General features: G+C 48.4%; 1 protein-coding gene across 3 annotated transcripts in view; it reads right to left on the bottom strand.

Annotated features, from left to right (window-relative positions):
• The window catches only part of EPB42 (erythrocyte membrane protein band 4.2), a 27,847-nt gene extending 10,665 nt beyond the window's left edge, over positions 1 to 17,182 (bottom strand). Inside the window, exons 1-11 of one of the 3 annotated variants that reach the window (XM_036265286.1) lie at positions 17,099 to 17,181; positions 14,343 to 14,528; positions 13,202 to 13,435; positions 10,395 to 10,513; positions 9,407 to 9,511; positions 8,311 to 8,488; positions 7,640 to 7,778; positions 7,253 to 7,356; positions 6,239 to 6,481; positions 4,779 to 5,078; positions 516 to 676 (exon numbers count right to left, since the gene is read on the bottom strand). In XM_036265286.1, the coding sequence (XP_036121179.1) occupies positions 516 to 676; positions 4,779 to 5,078; positions 6,239 to 6,481; positions 7,253 to 7,356; positions 7,640 to 7,778; positions 8,311 to 8,488; positions 9,407 to 9,511; positions 10,395 to 10,513; positions 13,202 to 13,435; positions 14,343 to 14,528; positions 17,099 to 17,135 (1,806 nt within the window). In that variant the 5' untranslated portion in view covers positions 17,136 to 17,181. Of the gene's footprint in view, positions 1 to 515; positions 677 to 4,778; positions 5,079 to 6,238; positions 6,482 to 7,252; positions 7,357 to 7,639; positions 7,779 to 8,310; positions 8,489 to 9,406; positions 9,512 to 10,394; positions 10,514 to 13,201; positions 13,436 to 14,342; positions 14,529 to 16,694; positions 16,915 to 17,098 lie in introns of those variants that run through there. The other 2 variants (XM_036265269.1, XM_036265275.1) reach the window with 2 other exon arrangements.
• Between the last annotated feature and the right edge of the window lie 739 nt (positions 17,183 to 17,921).

Here is a 17,921-nt window from a genome sequence, read left to right on the forward strand (position 1 = left end):
CTATAACCTCATTGACGGCACGGACCATATTGCATTCATTTTGGCCAGGGTAGACATGGAAAGATGACCAAACAAGAGCCATAAGTCTCCAAAATGTCCTATTTTTATGATCTTAGACATGTTGCTCTCTAGGACAGTTTCCTCATCTGAACAATGGGAACAGTTCCACCTCACAAGGCTTTTGAATGAAAAGAAATGAGGCAAAAATGCATTTGCCTATGTATAAAGTGCTAAATAAGCATAGGCTATTATTATCCCTACAAGTATGGAGGCAGCAACTGGGAAGAACCAACTTGAGAAACTTTTACTTAACTACCTAAAGAAGATGGAAGATTTAAACCTAAATAGCATATTTAAGAAACCATCTTTCAAGACCAGGAGCTCTCAACATAGCATTTTCTGGTAATCCTGCAGCACAGTTGCCTGCACTGAAGTGGGATGGCCTCAGATTCTTTCTGAAATGGGGACCTGAGTAGTAGCAAACAAGAACAATTTGGGAAAAGACTGGTGCCTACCTCAATGGCAAGGTGTGGTCTACCAATGGCAATGTCTTCCTGAGCAAAGCAGCTGAGGCTGGACTCTGAGTGTGTTGCCACCGCAGTAAGTCTGAGGAAGCTGTTCTCGGGTGGGCGTCGCTCAAAATAGGAGGAGGACAGGCTGGTGGTGATTCTCTTAACTGAGACATGTGACAGGAGGAGTCAGTGCAAAGGTGTGTGTGCCCCGCAAATAAGCAATAGTTACACACACAGTGCAAAGGAGACAGGATCGCACTGAAGCCAGAAAGATGCCTCATTCCTCACAGCAATTTCAAATTTGAACTCACTCAAGAACCCATCCTCACCACCATCACCACCCTTACTAACAGTCTTGGCCGACCACCTCAGTGGGCTTGTGGAGCAGTCCCTGTGAACTAGAACAAGCTAAGCTCTCTTGGCCTCAGTTTTCTTGTCTAATAACACCTGCCTGGTGGGATGGCTTGTGTTAAATGAGATATTACAAAGGAAGTGCTTATCTCAGACCCTGCCACACAGTGTTGCTGAATATATGCTGACTTAGTTCCTTCCCATTTTCTGCTCCTTCTCTTTCCCTTTTTGCAGAGAAAATAAAGCCATCCTTCATCCTCAAGCTCATGTTCCCTTTCCCAACCTAAAGACATAGACATCTCCCCCCACTGTCACTGCTCCCCCAGGAGGATGAGGTGTCCCCCCTGCTCAAGTCAAGTCTGCTTTCAAAATCTGTGCTCCAGCCAGGCTCAGTGGATTGGGCGTTGTCCCATGGACAGAGGTCCTGATTCTACCAGTCAGGGCACATGCCCGGGTTGTGGGCTCGATCCCCTGTGGGGGTGTGCAGGAGGCAGCCTTTGGATGTTTCTATCACTCTCTCCTTTCCCCTCCCTCTTAAAAAAAATATGTTAAAATCTGTGCTCCATCCTGACCCTATCAGTGCCTTGCTATGTAAATTTGGGTAAATTATTTAACCTCTCCATCTTGGTCTCCTCAGCTATAAAGTGGGGATAATAATGGTTCCTGCCTCATAAAGTTGTTGTGAGGATAAATATGACAATGTACATAGAACACTTAATACCATGTTTGCTACAAATCAGTGCCCAATAAATGTGAACTATAATTATTTTTGTTGCCTCTCATTTCCCCAAGGGTTGTTGCACCATCAGTAAAACCCATCTCTCGCTGGGTAGAGGTGGGCAAAGAGGTAAGGGGTGGGGGACATCTGCAATAGTGTCAACAATGAAAAATTTAAATTAAAAAACAATAAATAAAAATCATCTCTCCTGAGGCTTCAATCTTTTCTTCTCTGCTGATTATTTTCCTCAGCATGTGACCGGATTTTACTTTCTCTTCTCTTAAAAGAAAACAAAACAAACAACCTCCCTCTACCCAATATCTCTGGCTGATTACCACCTAGCCTCTCTTCTTTAATTTTTTTTTCTTTATTGATTTTAGAGAGAGAGATAGAAACATCGATGAGAGAGAACATCAATTGGCTGCCTCCTGAATGCCCACCACGGGATTTGGCCCATAACCTGGGCATGTGTCCTGACTGGGAATTAAACCAGTGACCTCTTGGTGCATGGGTCAATGCGCAACCACTGAGCCACACTGGCCAGGCCTTTTTTTTTTTTTTTCTCTCTCACCCAAGGAGCAGAGAGGTTTTTAGAGATGTAGGAAGGGAAAGAGAGAAACACTGACAGTTGCCTCACATACACACCCCAACTGGGGATCAAACCTGCAACCCAGGTATGTGCCCTGTCTGGGAATCAAACCTGCAGACTTTTGGTACATGGGATGAAGCTCCAACCAACCGAGCCATCCGGCCAGGGCCAGCCTCTCTCCTTTTTTTGTGTGTTATGTGCCCCTAGTGGGAACTGAACCAGGACTCTCTGGTCCACAGGCCGACACTCAACTGCTGAGCCAAACTGGCCAGGGCCAGTCTCTCTTTATCCATTCATTCTCCCATAAAAGACTGCACACCTTGTCTCACCTCTTCAACTCTCAATCCATTTAGCCCCCGGGAAGCTGGCATTTGCCATCACTTTGGAGTAAGACCATTCTGTCCATGGACACTTTTTAGCCTTGACATCTCATGGCCTCTCTGCTGCCCTTGCTTGGTGCCCTCTTCCTCTCTTTGACTTCCCCATCTCCTTTAGTCTGTGCTCTTTCCCTAACTGCCCCCTACAAGCTGTTGTTGCCTATGTTCCCTTCTCATCCTCTCTTCTTCTCACAGTAGTCCTTGCCCCCTTGAGCTCATTTATGTCATAACTGTTGGCCACCTTCTTTCTGCTGGGATTCCACATCTGGTCTCCAACCCAGGCCTTCATCTTGAATACCAGGTTTAGGTTTCCAGCTGCCTACTGGCCATCTCATGGGCTTTCAAACCCAACATACCACAAAAAGAACTCATCATCTTTTACCCCAATCCTTCTCTTCCCCATTTTCCCTATTCTAGAGGCTCACCCAACCTGAAGCCCTCCTCTGCCACATACATAGACATGTTCACAAGTTCAATCTATAACCTCCTTAAAATATCTTCATTTGAAGTGCTGAGACTTTAGCGTGTCCTTCATTTCTTGATTATTACAAAACCTTCCAACCTCTACTCTAGTGGTTGTCAACATTGGACGCACATTAGAATCTTATGGGGAGTTGCCCTGGCCAGTTTGGCTCAGCGGTTAGAGTGTTGGCCCAGGGACCGAAGAGTCGCGGGTTTGATTCCAGTCAAGGACATGTACCTCGGTTACAGTTCGGTCCCCGGTCCTCAGTTGGGGTTGTACGGGAGGCAACCAATGGATGTGTCTCCCATCAATGTCTCTCTCTCTCTCTCTCTCTCTCTCTCTCTCTCTCTCTCTCTCTCTCCACTCTATCTGAAGATAAATGGGAAAGTATCCTCGGGTGAGGATTTAAAATAAAAAGAATCATATGGGGAGTTTTATAAAACAATTCCAGTGCCAGGCCACACCTCAAATCAGTTATATCAGACTTGGGTGGTGAGGCCCAGGTATTAGTATTTTTAAAGTTCCCCAGGTGCAGCCAAGGTTGAGAACCACCACTCCAACATGACCATTTTCATTCCATTCTCCCAAAAGTTCTTTTTTTAAAAATGAATTTTTTTTTTTAATCCTCACCCAAGGACATTTTTTCATTTTTTGTTCAGATAGAGTGGGAGGGAGAGAGAGAGAGAGAGAGACATCGACGTGAAAGGTACACATCCGAGTGGCTGCCACCTGCATGACCCAACCAGAGCCGGGGACAAACTGCAACCAAGATACGTGCCTTTAACGGGAACTGAACTCGGGTCTTTCTGGACTACAGGCCGACGCTCTAACCGCTGAGCCAAACCGGCCAGGGCTTAAAAATGAATTTCTGATAATACAGACTTCGTGGTTAACAACTTTCACCAGCTCTCCTTTGCCTAGAAAACAAAACTCAAAGGGCTTAGCATGACCTACAAGCTCTGGCTTAATCTTGTTTGGCTCTCACACCACTCCCTGCACTGCTCCCTCCTGCCCCTCCTGAGAAAGGGAACATGGTGGAGAGACTGGAGGGCAGGGTGGTGATTAAGAAGCTGTTGGCAATGATGTAGACCATCTCTATTCTGTGGATTCTGTCTTGCCTGCACATTGAAATCGCCCAAGGCATTACAATTTTTTTTTTATGTTTGGCTCCAACCATGGAATTTCTGATTTAAATAGTCTGGGGTGCAGGCCGAGCATCAAATTTCCCAGGTGATTCTCATTGCAGGAAAGATTGAGAACAACTGCTCTTGTACAGGAAATATCAACCCTAGAATAACATAGGGAGGTTTTTTTTTTTTAAATACCAATGCCTGGACCCCATCCCAGACCAATTAAATAATCTCTGGGAGGAAGAACCTGTGCACATATTCCTTCTGCCTGGAATGCCCGTGACTCACTTTTCTGTCCGGCACAGTTCAGCTCATCCTTTTAAGACCCGGTACCATTCGATTTACTTGGAGGCAGACTGCCCCAGCCTGGGTGCGGTGCTCCCCTGCCATTGATTCTATTTACCTTATCAAACACTTATTACATGCTGCTATGGTCTGTTTACTTATATTACTGCAATCAGAATTGTGGGTGGTGGTGGTGGTGGTTTTTCTGTGTGAAGCACAATAAATATGTGTTGAGAGAGAGAACACCAGGAGCTAGAAGCCACTTATTGAGACCTGCAGGGTGAGCCTTATAGCTGCAGTCTGCCCAGGGTAGGAACTGAATGTCTGGGCATTTGGCAGAGCCATAGAGTTACCAAGGTTGGCACTGAGAGTAAGGAACAGCTTCTTCCTCCAGAGCTCAGCAGCAAGGATGCCATTGTAGTACACCGCCTGCACCCCAATTGCCAGCTGCACAGCCTTCTCCTGGTCACCGGGGTTAATCAGGGTCACGGAGAGCTGGGCATCCCCTCCCAGGGGCAGGGAGCTGGGTGCTTCCAAGAACAGGTACAGAGGATCAGCAATCTCAAGACTGGGAGGACAGATGCCATTATCTTCCCCATGTTCCAGTTTCTTTTTCTGGACTCTCTCCATCACCTCTTTTTCTTCAAGAGATCCTGAAGAACAGAAGAAACAAAGCTGGCCTCTTACCCAGCAGGTATGGGCCCATCTAATAAAAGCCCAGGATTAAGATTCACTTACCCACTGCTGCTCAGATGCCAAAGTTACAAGAACTTTGCAAACCTCTAAGCCGCAGTGGTTCTCAACCTTCCTAATGCCGCGGCCCTTTAATACAGTTCATGTTGTGGTGACCCCCAACCATAACATTATTTCTGTTGCTACTTCATAACTGTAATTTTGCTACTGTTATGTCTTAGGCGACCCCTGTGAAAAGGTCGTTCGACCCCCAAAGGGGTCGTGACCCAGAGGTTGAGAACCGCTGCCTAAGGCCATATTTAGCGTGGAAAACTAGTCTGTGTTCAGTACATCCACCACAGACACAGTGTCCCTTCCAAGTCACGCGGGGACCAAGTTCTTTTTCCAGTGCTGTGAATTAGCCCCTGGAGCAGTTGGAAAAGCCAGCTTTTGGATGGGTCACACTGCTTCTGAGGATAGTATGGAAGTGAAGGAATTTAAACTTATTCTAAGGACAGTGGGGGCCATCAAATATTCTGGAGCAGGAGTGTAACATAATTATACTTGTGTCTTTAAAAGCTCATTCTGGAAACTGAAAGTTTGGAAAGGGAATAATGATGGAGGGACTGCAGGCAGGGGTCCAGTTAGGAGACCGTTGGGATACTGTGGACAAGATATGGGTTACCTATAGGCAATGGGAAAGGAGATGAGACAAATGTAATGGGAGGCGGTGAAGGGGGCAGAGAAGAGAATGCAGTCCTTGTTGTTGGAACAAATAGGTAGACAGCGGTGCCATTAACTAATATGGAGGGAGGGACAGGTTGGGAGGGATTGGCTCAGCAGGGGAGAGGGAGAAGAACTTTTGGCACCTGGACTTAGTATTAAGTGTGTTGTTGCCCCTTAGGAGACATTTGGAAATATCTGGAGAGATTTTGTCACAACTGGTGGTAGTGGTGGTGGAGGAGTGGGGAGAGGTCAGGGATGCTGCACAGCACCCCCACAACAGAGTTACCTGGCCCCAAATGTCAATAGTATCAAAGGGGGTTGAGAAACCATTTTATATGGTGGGGAAAGGACTGCAACTCTCTGGGGCCTACACCTGTCTAGGGCCGAGAAGCCTGTGCCCTCCCCTGCCCAGTACCTTCTGGATACTTGTAGTTCTGAGTGATGTCTTCACAGCGGTCACTGCCCACACCTTTGGTGCTGATGTTGTTGCCCACATACTTAGTGTTGGAGTTGGTCAGTGCCAGAGTCCCATCATCACAGCACTTCCAGACCACACATGAGGCGTTTACTGCGGCAAAAAGGTCTGCTACTGTAGGGGTCAGCCCCAGTGTCCCCTCCTTGACTGCTCTGACGGGGACCAGATCACAGGCCTTCAGGACTGAGGGAGAGAAAGGTCCATGAGCAGGAGGAGCCATGCCTAGACCTCTGCTTGGGTCTGAGCTCCATGGCCTCGGTTCCCATCCTAGACCCTATTTTCCCACCCCGGGGATCAAGGTCAGAGGAGGGTACTAAGCAGGGTTTCTAAGAGGGCATTCAGAGGTGAATCTCACAACATTTAGTGACAGTAATTTTGGCAATAGCCTGTGGCAGGCGCCCTCTCGGAAACTGGACAGGTAGAACCTCAGAGAAACATAGTACACAGGGGTTCCTAAGCCAGCTTGGTTATGGATGTGATAGGAATAGGTCATCTTTATGGAGCACTTACATATGTCAGGTTCTGTGCTTGTTCTGTTCCTGGGTAAGGAAGAACCATCCTTTATGGATCATGAAGATTCTTTCTCTGAGCTTTAACCTATCTTGATATCCTCTTCATCCACATTCAGAATCTCAGAAGTCCCACGTTACAAGCCTCTGACCCGACACATCTACCAGCTCTCTTGAGACCCTCTGCCTTTCACTGAGGCTCAGCTCTCTTGCTCTGAGGTGGGGCTAGTCTCCCACAGCCTTGGCCTGAGATGGCTGACACCTTTGTCCCTTGAGCCACTGGCATCAGCTCAGCATTCTGCCAGCCAGTATCACTCTTTCTGCTTTTCCTGCCTGAGGGAATGCGGATCCCCTCTGCACCACATGCTGCTCCTGTTTCCTCTCCTTCAGCCAGGCAGCTCCCTCTCTGCAGGCCAGGTGGTCCTGAGCCACCCCTAGGATTTACCTTCACTTCCCTTAGGAGCCTTTGGGTGCAGAATCTGCCATCCGCCATAACCCTGGGGCAAATCAGGCCGGGTCATCCAGCACTCTGTTGAGGTCTGGAAGATCCTGAAGGTAGCAAAAGAACAATTCAGGTGTTAAAAGAAAAAGGAATCCTTAAGAGGTTCTAGAAATAGCAGTTGTGGCCATGGGGATGGGAGGGTGCTGTGTAAAAGTGGCTGTAAAATTCCCCAGAAGGGGCAAGCATGCCACCACTGACCATTAGTATCCTGCCTCCAAGGGTCTGGAAGGCCTCCTGTTGGTGCCAGGGCCACTCAGGGTGGTGAGTTCCCATAGCACCCGCAGTGGGAGCCCTTCCAGTCCGAGACTTCATCCCCTTTGGGCTTCTCACCAGATTCTGCCTCTCTGGCCTTCTCCATTCTGAAGCCCCTCCTCGTTGTAGTACTCATCCACAAGCAGGCCCCCTCCAGTGCCCTGGGCTGAGGCGAACGTGGTGACCACGCGGGCAGGGATTCCCAGACAGCGCAGCACTGCATAGAAGGGGCAGAGTCAGAGGGTGCCAGAGCCAGAGAGGCCTGGGGTGGGGCGTGGGGACGGCTAGTGTTTGCAGTGTCTCCTCTGGGCAAGCATGTCTTAAATGCCAGGTGACACCATGGAAAGAGGAGGGGCACAGGCATGGGGAAATTAAACCTGACACCCAGCACAGGACCTCTATAGGCCAGGTCACAGCCGGCAGAGCAGACAGCACGGGGAGGCTGGCAGAGCACTGGGGCTGCTCTGCTGGGGGAAGGCCGGGGAAGCTTCAGGGTGAAAGAGTTTGGGAGCAGAGTTTGCCAGATAGGCCTGACTTTGCTAAGGGGGAGAAGGAGCAGACGCTGGTCAGGAGGAGTTGCCCTGAACAAATGGCTTGTTTCTTGGCCAGATGGTTCATCTGAGCCAGTTATGGGTGTGAAGAAGGTGTGGAAATGTTGTGGAGTGGAGTCAGTATCTGCTTTTGGAAATGTCCCTCCCACATGGACCACAGGGCAAGCCAACAGTAGCCAAGGTCAGCCTGCTCTGTACCTGTGCAAGCAACAGCGGCCAGTGTCCAGGCCTGACCGTCATACACGGGTCGCCCTTGGCCTGTGAGCCACTGCCGCAGGATGGGCACACTGCCCCGGAGCTTGTTCAGCAAGGCCTCTTCCTGGGCAGACTGGGTCTGCGGGGTGGGCAAGACACTCTTCTCCTTGAGAGCGTGCAGCTGTTTGGGGAGACGTGTGAATGTCATGTGAGTCCTCAGGGTGAGGTGGTGGCGAGGGGGTGAGAGGGTAAAGTGGGGGCAGGGGTGAGAAAGGCTCATGCAGTTCTCCAAGTGTGGTGGACAGACTGTCTGCATCAGTCTATGTTAAATCTGCATATTCTGGGGCTCCACCCTAGCTCACTGGGTTATAATCTCGGGGGGTCTGGGGACAGCCCAGGAACCCACCTTTTTCACAAATCCTTTAAAGGCCAGGGATTTGTGGACCACAGTGGCAAAGAAAGCCACAGAGAAGCGGGAGAGAGGCCCTCACCGGGGCTGGGTCCCCTGCTCCTTCACTTGCCTAGTCCTGATTTCTTTGAGGGTATATGCACCTGGGGTCTCGAGGCCCACTTATCCTACACTTCCTTCTCCTCACAGGCTGGCTCTGTCCCTCACCACCTCTTCAGCGGGGAGCCCAGTGGCACAAGAGGAAACGGGGAACACATCACTCCTGGGAAAGGACTTTTAGGAACAATGAGAAAGCACCACGCTACCTTCACGGTCTGCATATCCTTAGGACTGATTTAGAAATGAAAACAAGTCCCTTTGACCACCTTAGCTGCAAACACTGAGTAAGATGGACCCAAATTCCTCCCTTCCAGAGACCTAGGCCTCCAGGTTGGGCTGGGGGTTGGAGGCAGGGGATAGAGATGTGCTCTGAGGAGACCCAGGACACTTTTTGTCCTTTGTTGGCTTGTGTCCTGGAAGATGACACCTCCCTTTGCTTTTCTCTCCCCTGTGGATGCTGTTGTCCTCCCCTCCTCACCCGTGTCCTTCTCCAGGAACTATCGCCACACCCTGGGAAGAGGAGACCTTTTGTGTTTTGAAGATATCCAGGGCCACAGAGGGAGGACAGCTCTGTGAGAGGGCATCACTCACCAACACGCCCAAAACGAGGGCCACATGCACAGGGTCTCCCCACTCCTCCACCTGCTTGTCTGTGCCCAGCAAGTTCAGGCTGAGGTCCAAGACATCCCTCTCGAACTGCAAGGACCACACACAGAAGCAATGAAGGGTCTCCATCCCAGTTTAGCCCCATCACCTTGTCCTTCTCTTAGACTCAGTCTTCCCTCCTTCCTCCCTTGCCTTGTCCCCCGGTGCCCCCTGGTCCCTGTACCTGGCAGTCCAATTCTTTGCTTGTTCTGTTATCTGACTGTCCTGATAAGGTGTGGATCTGGAAGACTAGGGATGTTTTTCCTTTCCTTTCTATCTGTATCCACTTAGTGCATCCCTACTGCTCCTGCTGGCCCTGGCCACCATGTGGAGGATACCACGGCAGCTCCTGCTCTTGAAGAGCCCAGTTAGGAGTGGAGCAGAGCATGTAGCCACACAGACTACAGATCTCAGCAGTGTGGCCAGGGCTCCAGGAGAGATGGCAACCCAGAGCAGAGAGCACAGTAGAGAGATTCACTCTACCTTTGGGGCTGAGGAAGGCTTTCAGAGGGTCTTAAAAGATGGGTCGGAGCTTCCCAGGCGACAAAGAAGGGACACTATTCCAGGTGGAGGAAACATTCAGCCGGCATGTCCAGGGGCTGGCCAGGGGCCGGAGCGTGGGTGGCTCTCAGGGAAAGGAAAGCAGTGGCCAGGCTGTGAAGGGCCTGTGTGTCATGCCCTTGTGTTTTATTGTACAGGCAGCAGGGATTTAATAGCGGGGTTTAATTTGTGTGGTCTGTAAGAAGATAATGCTGGAAGCTGTGGAGCGTGGTCTGATGTGGCCCCGAGGAAAGAGACATACCACATGGCTGAAATTTTCTAAACATGATGCCTCAGGACCAGGGGCTTTTGGATCTGCCAGCTCTGTCTGGCCTGAACTCTGAAGGTTATGGGGCAATCACTGTCCCCTCACCTTCCCTGGAGGCCCCCATACCTGGCCAAAGTCCCAGGGCTCTTCCTGGATGCAGTCAGCTGTGCCCAGGTAGATGAGGCCGTTCTGGTTCAACAAGTACTCTGAGCGTTGAGCCTCGTTCTCCAGGAACACAGCATCCTCTGGTGAGAGGCGGGCAGGAATGAGGGACTTCTCTCCATATCCTGGCCTCTGCCCTCCCTGCCCAGGTCAGTGTCCCCTTTAGCTCTGGGCTTAATAAGGACTGGAGAAGAACTTTCTCTTCTCACTGCCCACTCTGGGACCTGGCCTCCTCTCTGGTGGAGAGAGGGGAAAAGAGGTCAGTTTCTGTGTGGCCAAGGTGGCCTTCATGGTCAGCCAGGCAGACAGGAATAAGCCAGCCTTAAAAAGCCTATTGCTTCCCAGAAGACATGTGTAGCCAGAGTGTTGCCAACCCAAGAGAATTTGCCAACAGCCCAGGGAGCTTCCCAGTGGGCCTGTTATGCCGCTATCACAAGTTCAATAAAAAACAAAACAAAAAAAAACTAGTGTTTCAGAAGAGCCAATATAACATAGGTTGATGGGTGAGCAGAAGGGAAGAGCAGCATTTGCTAAGACAGGGTCAGAGGGAGCGGTGGGCTGGTGAAGTGACAGCCAAAACACGGCTCTCCGCTCTGGGGGTGTCCAGGTGGGTCTAGGATCCCCACGGTCTCTTGCTGGAGCCTTTCCTGCTGTCTGCATCCAAGGGTTGGGCTGGGGAGGAAGTGGGGGCTTTGAAGAGTCCACTGCCCACTCTAGGAAGCTGGGAGTGGTGGTGGGGTCTGCTCTTCTTTCCAAGTGTCTTTCTCTGCACCTGGTGCTGGTGGTGGAGTGGGGGGTGGTTAGACTGGTTCATGGGGACCAGAAGGAGAAAAAGATTTTCAAACTATCCCCCCTGGCATCCATCTGGGATGAGAGTGCTCAAAGCAACAGAAGGATAAGATAATATAAATCAGGAAGCCCTGAAATACCCAGGGCCTAAAATCAGAGCTATACACCCAAGGAGCCCTTGACTTCTGCCCCTCTGTCCTGAGTACTTTCTATGAAGTCAACTGGACATCACTTCTTGGGAAGTCACTTCCAACTGACATGTTTGGCCCCCATGCTGCAGGGTTCTGAGAAGTACATTATCAGGACACAGGTGGCACCCTCCTCTTATTCTCTGCTTGGGTGCAACCCCCCTTTAAAAAGTTCCCTGCTTATGAATAGGGTTCTTTTGTTAGAATTTAGGAAAACCCCATCTCCAAGTATCTGAGACTGAGTCCCAGATAATCTTGGAAAGTCTCTTAGCCACCTCCCAGTGAGCAGAGAAAACAACTCACTCCTGCTCAGACAGACACCTACACACACGCGCGCACGCACACACACACACTGATATGGAGGCTGCCCCTGGACAGGTCCCTACAAGCCAAGCATGAATGAATATTAGTTCCCATCCATTGTTCCACTTGCCCACCCTGTGGAGTGGGAAAGAAAGCCTTGAACTGAGGATAGGCAGGGTCATCTGAAGGAGGGGGGATCAGAGAATCCCAACCTGGGCAAAAGAAGTGGAGACAGGAAGCCTACTGGGATTCAGGTGCCACATTAAAAGGGAGTCAGGAACTAGGGACCAGGGATGGGGCCGCAGGAACCTGGGGAGATTTTTTCTACTTCCCCACATTTCCTATCCCTGCCTTGTAAGGAGGCTCCCTTCAGGGAAAACAAAGTATTACGGTGGGCGGCGGCAGATTTAAATAGGAGAGATAGCAAACTCACTCTTGAGTTGGCCTGCATCCACTGGGACACATGCTTTTTGCTTCTTTCACAGCTGTGCCCATACCCTGGCCTCTTTCTTCTTTTCTTTTTTTGGTACGTGCCCCTAGCGGAAACCGAACCCAGGACTCTCTGGTCCGCAGGCCAATGTTCCAACCACTGGGCCAAACCAGCCAGGGCACTCTTTCTTGTTTTCTACCTGAATAAAACTTGCTTCATTCAAAAGAAATTTTTAAAAAAGGAAGGATAGACTCAAACATCAGAAGAAGAGATGCTCTTTTGGCTCCTGTTGAGGCTGAACGCATCTGATGATATTTCCTAGAAGAAATAGCCTCAATAGCCTGGGCTAGGCTTTGCCAGAGGTGGCCACTGGTTGAGCAGGAGGTCACCTGACCCCAGGCAGCTCACATGGGATATTTCCAAGCCTCAGTATGGAAAAGACCCTGCGGTCTACAGTAGTAAACACAGAACAAACAAGACAGATTTACCATGAAGCTGATGAAACGAAAGCATTGGGGTGCCTCACTAGCACAGACCCCTTCAGGCCCTGGGAGGGGCCTTGGCCATTCAAAATTTTGTATTTTTTTTATTAAGAGAATTCCCCAAATCATATCAACCTCAGGTTCTACAAAACCTGGATTCACCTGGAGATAGTCCATGAGAGTCCAGGGAGGAAACAGAGAAGGTTATTTCTTAGGTCACCTGCATTCTGGAAGCACTTTCTAGTTCTTGTCCCCTGTACTATTACAATAAAGGGAAGCTCTCCCAGGGTCATCTCTGACTCTTATCTCCTGTGACCAAATAACCTGAGCCAACACCAGGGTTTGGTGATGAGATAAGCCTTTGCTTTCAGTGGGAAGACCTAGGCTGCTTCTGCCAGGGTTGACACCAAGACAGGACCCTGGGTCTGAGAGATGATTCATCCAGGAAGCAGACACTGCAAGAACGAGTCCTGGTGCTGTCCGCAGAGTAAGCTGTCCACTAGGGTCTGGGGCAGGTGCGCCCTGCCAGAGCTGCACCCAGATCCTGTACAGCCCAGGCTGGCTCGAGTCCAAACTCACCTCGAACCCAGGGGTTAAAGAGCAGGATGAACTGGCCCAGTAGGCGTGGCTTCCTGCCCAAGATATGCAGCAGGAGGGAGTAGCAACCAATGACAGCATCTGAGGGCGTGGTCACAGAGACAGTCCAGGACTGGGCATCTCTCTCCTCCACCATCGCACTCCACTTCTTCTGATCCCCCAGACTGGAAATCGGGAATGTGACTTGGGTCCTGGTAGCCTTGGAAGGCTGCTCTCCTGCAATCACAAACAGATAAATTGGTCGTTTGGACCTCTTGGTCACAACTGAGTAATAGAGTCAAGTATAACAAAGTTGAAGCAGATAAAAAATTAGTTTGGGAGGAGAAAAAGAGGCCCGTCCAATAATGGGAGGCAGTAGGGGGTGATGGGAGTGCATAAGTTCTCAGTGCCCGTGGACCTACATTTAGACATTTCATAGTCTATAAAATGGGCGTGGTAATAATACCTACTTCAGAGTGTCAGTGTGAGGTTTTTGTTTGTTAACTTATTTATTATTTTTGTTAATCCTAACTCAAGGATAATTTTCCACTGATTTTTAGATAGAGTGGAAGGGAGGGTGGGAGAGAGAGAGAAACATCAATCTGAGAGAGACACATTGATTGGTTGCCTCCCACATGACCCCGGCCGGGGCTGGGGATCAAACCTCAACTCAGGTACATGCCCTTAACTGGGAATTGAACCCGAGACCCTTTGGGTCCAGGGGCAATGCACTAACTGCTGAGCCAAACAGGCCAAGGCTCAATGTGAGGTCTTAATGAGATATTTCATGTAATACCCTTGGCCTAATATCTGACATGTCGTACAGATTCAATAAATAGTAACAATTAAATGTGATATTCAGTCTGGATTAGATCCCATTTAGGCTTTTCTACAAAATTGATATTATATTTGCAGCCAAAAGAAACCCCCTCGTGATAATGCTGCCAAGCATTTTCTGAATCATAATAAACAAGACTTATTAGAATAGCACATTATCTTCTCCTCACAACAGCCCTGCTGGGTGGGCAAAACTTCTTGAGGCCCTAGTACCATGTAGGCCATTTGCTCCTTAGTTCCGTGAGCGGGTGATGAGAAAGAACCCTCTAATCCTGCTGCCAAAGGGGTCTAAGCCTGCCCCACTTACCAGTTTGTGCAATGAGAACTACCTTCTTTAGGGCATGCTGAAATGCATGGACTGGAGCCCGGAAGTGCAGCCTGATGGTGAAGGGCTGTCCTCTCCTCACAACCAGGTGCCTGGAGCTGATGTCTTTGGTATGGTGCTCCTCATTGTTTCTTGCTGCCTGGAAGTCACAGCTCTTGATCCCCAGGGCTATGTGGAAAAGACAGAAAACGTGGAGACTAGGTAATTGTGACAAGTAAGTAAAAGCAGAGACCCTGGAGTCAGAGAGATGAGGGTTCAAAACCCCTTGGCTCAACTTACTTACTAGCTGTGCTACCTAAGACAAGTAACTTGACTACTCTGACCCTCAATTTTTTCTTCCTTAGAATGATCACTCTTCCTTCCAGGGTTGTGGAGATTAAATGAAGTCATGTATAGCCCTGGCTGGTTTGGCTCAGCAGTAGAGCATCGGCCCGCGGACCAATGAGTTGAGGGTTTGATTCCAGTCAAGGGCACATACCTTGATTGTGGTTTGTCCCTGGCCCTGGTCAGGGTTGTGCAGGAGGCAACCGTCAATGACACATCATGTTTCTCTCTCTCTCTCTCTTTCTCTCCCTCTCTCCCACTCTATCTGAAGATAAATAGAAAAATATCCTCAGGTTAGGATAAAAAAAAAAATTGAAGTCATGCATATACAGTAGTCCCTGCCTTATCCCAGGGGGATACATGCCAAGACCCTGGTGGATGCCTGAAACTGTGAATACCAAATCCTATACTATATACCAGAGATTTTCAACCTGTGTGCCACAAAAATTTTTAAAACGTTCAATACCTGACTATATAGTCAGGGGCACCAACCTCTTTTCCCTTTGATTGTCAAGTAAAAAAATGACAGCAGCCAACACAAAATAGCCATCCAGTGTGAATGAATCAAAACTATACCTATTTTTTTTTGTCGTTAATCAGCAAAAAATATATTTTTTGGTGTGCCTCAGAATTTTAGTAATTAGTTTGTGTGTCATGAGATAAAAAATGTTTAAAATGCTGCTATATACTATGTTTTTTCTTATATGTACATTCTTATGGTAAAGTTTAATTTATGAATTTGTCACAGCTAGAGATGAACACTAATAATTATTTATAAAATAGGACAACTATAACAATATACTGTAATAAAAGTTATGGGAATGGTTTTGTGGCCATTATTACGTAAAATAGGGGTTACTTGAACACAAGCACTGTGATACCACAAAAGTCTATCTGATAACCTAATTGGCCACTAGGTGACTAAAGGGCGGGTAGCTTAAACAACATGAACACACCAGGCAGAGGGATGATTCACATCCCAGGATTTCATCATGCTACTCAGAACAGCCCGCAACTTAAAACTTATGAATTGTTTACTGCTGGAATTTTCCATTTAATATTTTCAGATCATGGTTGACCCTGGGTAAATGAAACTGAGAAAAGTAAAAACATGGATAAGGGGAACCACTGTAATACACTTAGCACAGGGTCAGACACACAGTCCCATGAAATGAAATGAAACTGTTGTTATTATTGTTGATCCCCTTTTCTGGCCCCAATCCAAAAGCAATGAATACAATCCAGAATCTTGTTCACCTCGACTCACTTTTTCTTTAAATACAATTAGATAGTTTTAAGAGCTGGTTTTGAAATCACTACATCCAATTTTCTTGTTATATAGATGAGAAGAGTGAGGCCCAGAGAGTAGAACCAACTCACCCAAGCTCACACTTGGCTGTTTCACCTAAAGACTCACCAAACCTATGGCACCATGCAGCCCAGAAAAACTCTGCAAGGGTGGTTGGTGGTGCGTGAGAGTATTAAGACAGTCTGTTAGACAGTTCCCATTTATAATGAGACATGTAAATGTACTGCCAGACCTGTGCAGAGGCCCTGAAGTTTCTGCATTCTCTGGGTCTGCCTGTTTTCTTGCTTTATGTTTGCCTTTGCCCCTTTTAGTTGGATTCCCTGACTTCTACCTTCCCTTTTTTTCCATTTAGCCTTCACGCTATGACAACCTCATGCTTTTCCAGGGTCATCTCCCATAAATATCACAACCCAGTTAGAACAGTCATGTTATTCTGATCCTGGGACAAGAATATAAATCCATGTTAAGCATCATCACCATCTTAACACCATCATCACAATTATGACCATGAACTCACCACCACGACCTACCCTGTTGCTACTCCATAGCCCCTCCACCACTACCAGCACCCACTACCACTCCTCACCATAGTCACATCACCATCACCTTCAACACCATCCTACTTCCTTTAATGAAAACACATAATATTGGAGGGGCTACTGACAGTCCAGCAAGCCCCATGGAGAGTTGACTTGGCTCACCCTGTCCCATGGATGCAGGCTGCTCTTATGCACTTGGCCACAGGAAGTGCCTGTCTTGGACAGTTGCTTGGGGCTCCCTCTTTGAATCTGTCTTCCAGACGAAAATGATGGAGGTACTTTTTTTGGCTTAAGAATCTACAAATAGGTTAGTTTCCTTCCACTTCTCTTGTGAGCTCCCTGACAAGTTTCTTCTCTCCTACTCCCTCCTCGCTGGTATCTCTTGAACCAGATGTTGGGAGTTACCATTTTTAATTTTATCTCTTATGCCAGGAAGTCCAGGCAGGAGTATGCCTGGCAGTCTAGAGTGGGGGTGGGGGGTGGGAAAGATCTACCATCTGGAAGAACCCAGAAGAAACCTCTAAGCCTATACTTCAGTGGCCTCAAGAGCCCCTCTGAGATGTTACCTGGACAACACTGAGACTCTAGAAGAAATGACTCCATAAGCAGGAGGCCCACATCCAGCCCCAAATCTCAGGCCCTAAACATGTCATGGGCTGCAAGTTGCTAGATGTTTGTGGGCTGTTTTGATAATACAAAGAGAGAGCATGTATGCCTGGGACTCATCTGTGTGAAAGAGATAAGGAGGTAGAATTTGTTGGTGAAAAATAAATGTCCTGGAAGCAGAAGCCAGAGCTCAAGCTCCTCTAAGCCTGCTGGGTCTGGGACACTCTATCAGAGAGGGTGTGGTACTATCTTGGGACTCAGAGCCTATGTCTTTTCTATTTCTACTAGTCCAGTCACCGAGGAGACAAGACACAGGAGAGGATCTCTTATTTGACTGTCTTTGGCCCCCTAAAGCCTAGCTTTTGGTTGGGCATCTGAGACTGTGTCACCAGAAGCCCTCTCAGAGCAGCTGTACTGGCCTGCATGTATGTGGGATATCTATGCAAGGTTATGAAAGAAATGACAAGGAACATTTGTTGCCTACCTGGGGTATGGGGTCAGAAGATGATTTTTCTGCCCTGCTAGTGTGGCTCAGTGGTTGAGCGTCCACCAATGCACCAAGAGGTTCGATTCCAGATCAGGACACATGCCCAGGTTGTGGGCCCAATACCTAGTGGAGGGGCATGTGGGAGGTGGCCAATTAATGTTCTCTCTCATCAATGTTTCTATCTCCCTCTCCCTCTCTCTCTAACATCAATAAAAAAATTTTAAAAAAGAAGAGATTTTTTTGTTGTTGGCCCTTTTATACTTTTAAAACTTTACACCACTGCCCATTTGAAGAGT

The sequence above is a fragment of the Molossus molossus genome, unplaced genomic scaffold (genome assembly GCF_014108415.1).
Source record: "Molossus molossus isolate mMolMol1 unplaced genomic scaffold, mMolMol1.p scaffold_m16_p_1, whole genome shotgun sequence".
In the NCBI taxonomy this organism is placed as follows: domain Eukaryota; kingdom Metazoa; phylum Chordata; class Mammalia; order Chiroptera; family Molossidae; genus Molossus; species Molossus molossus.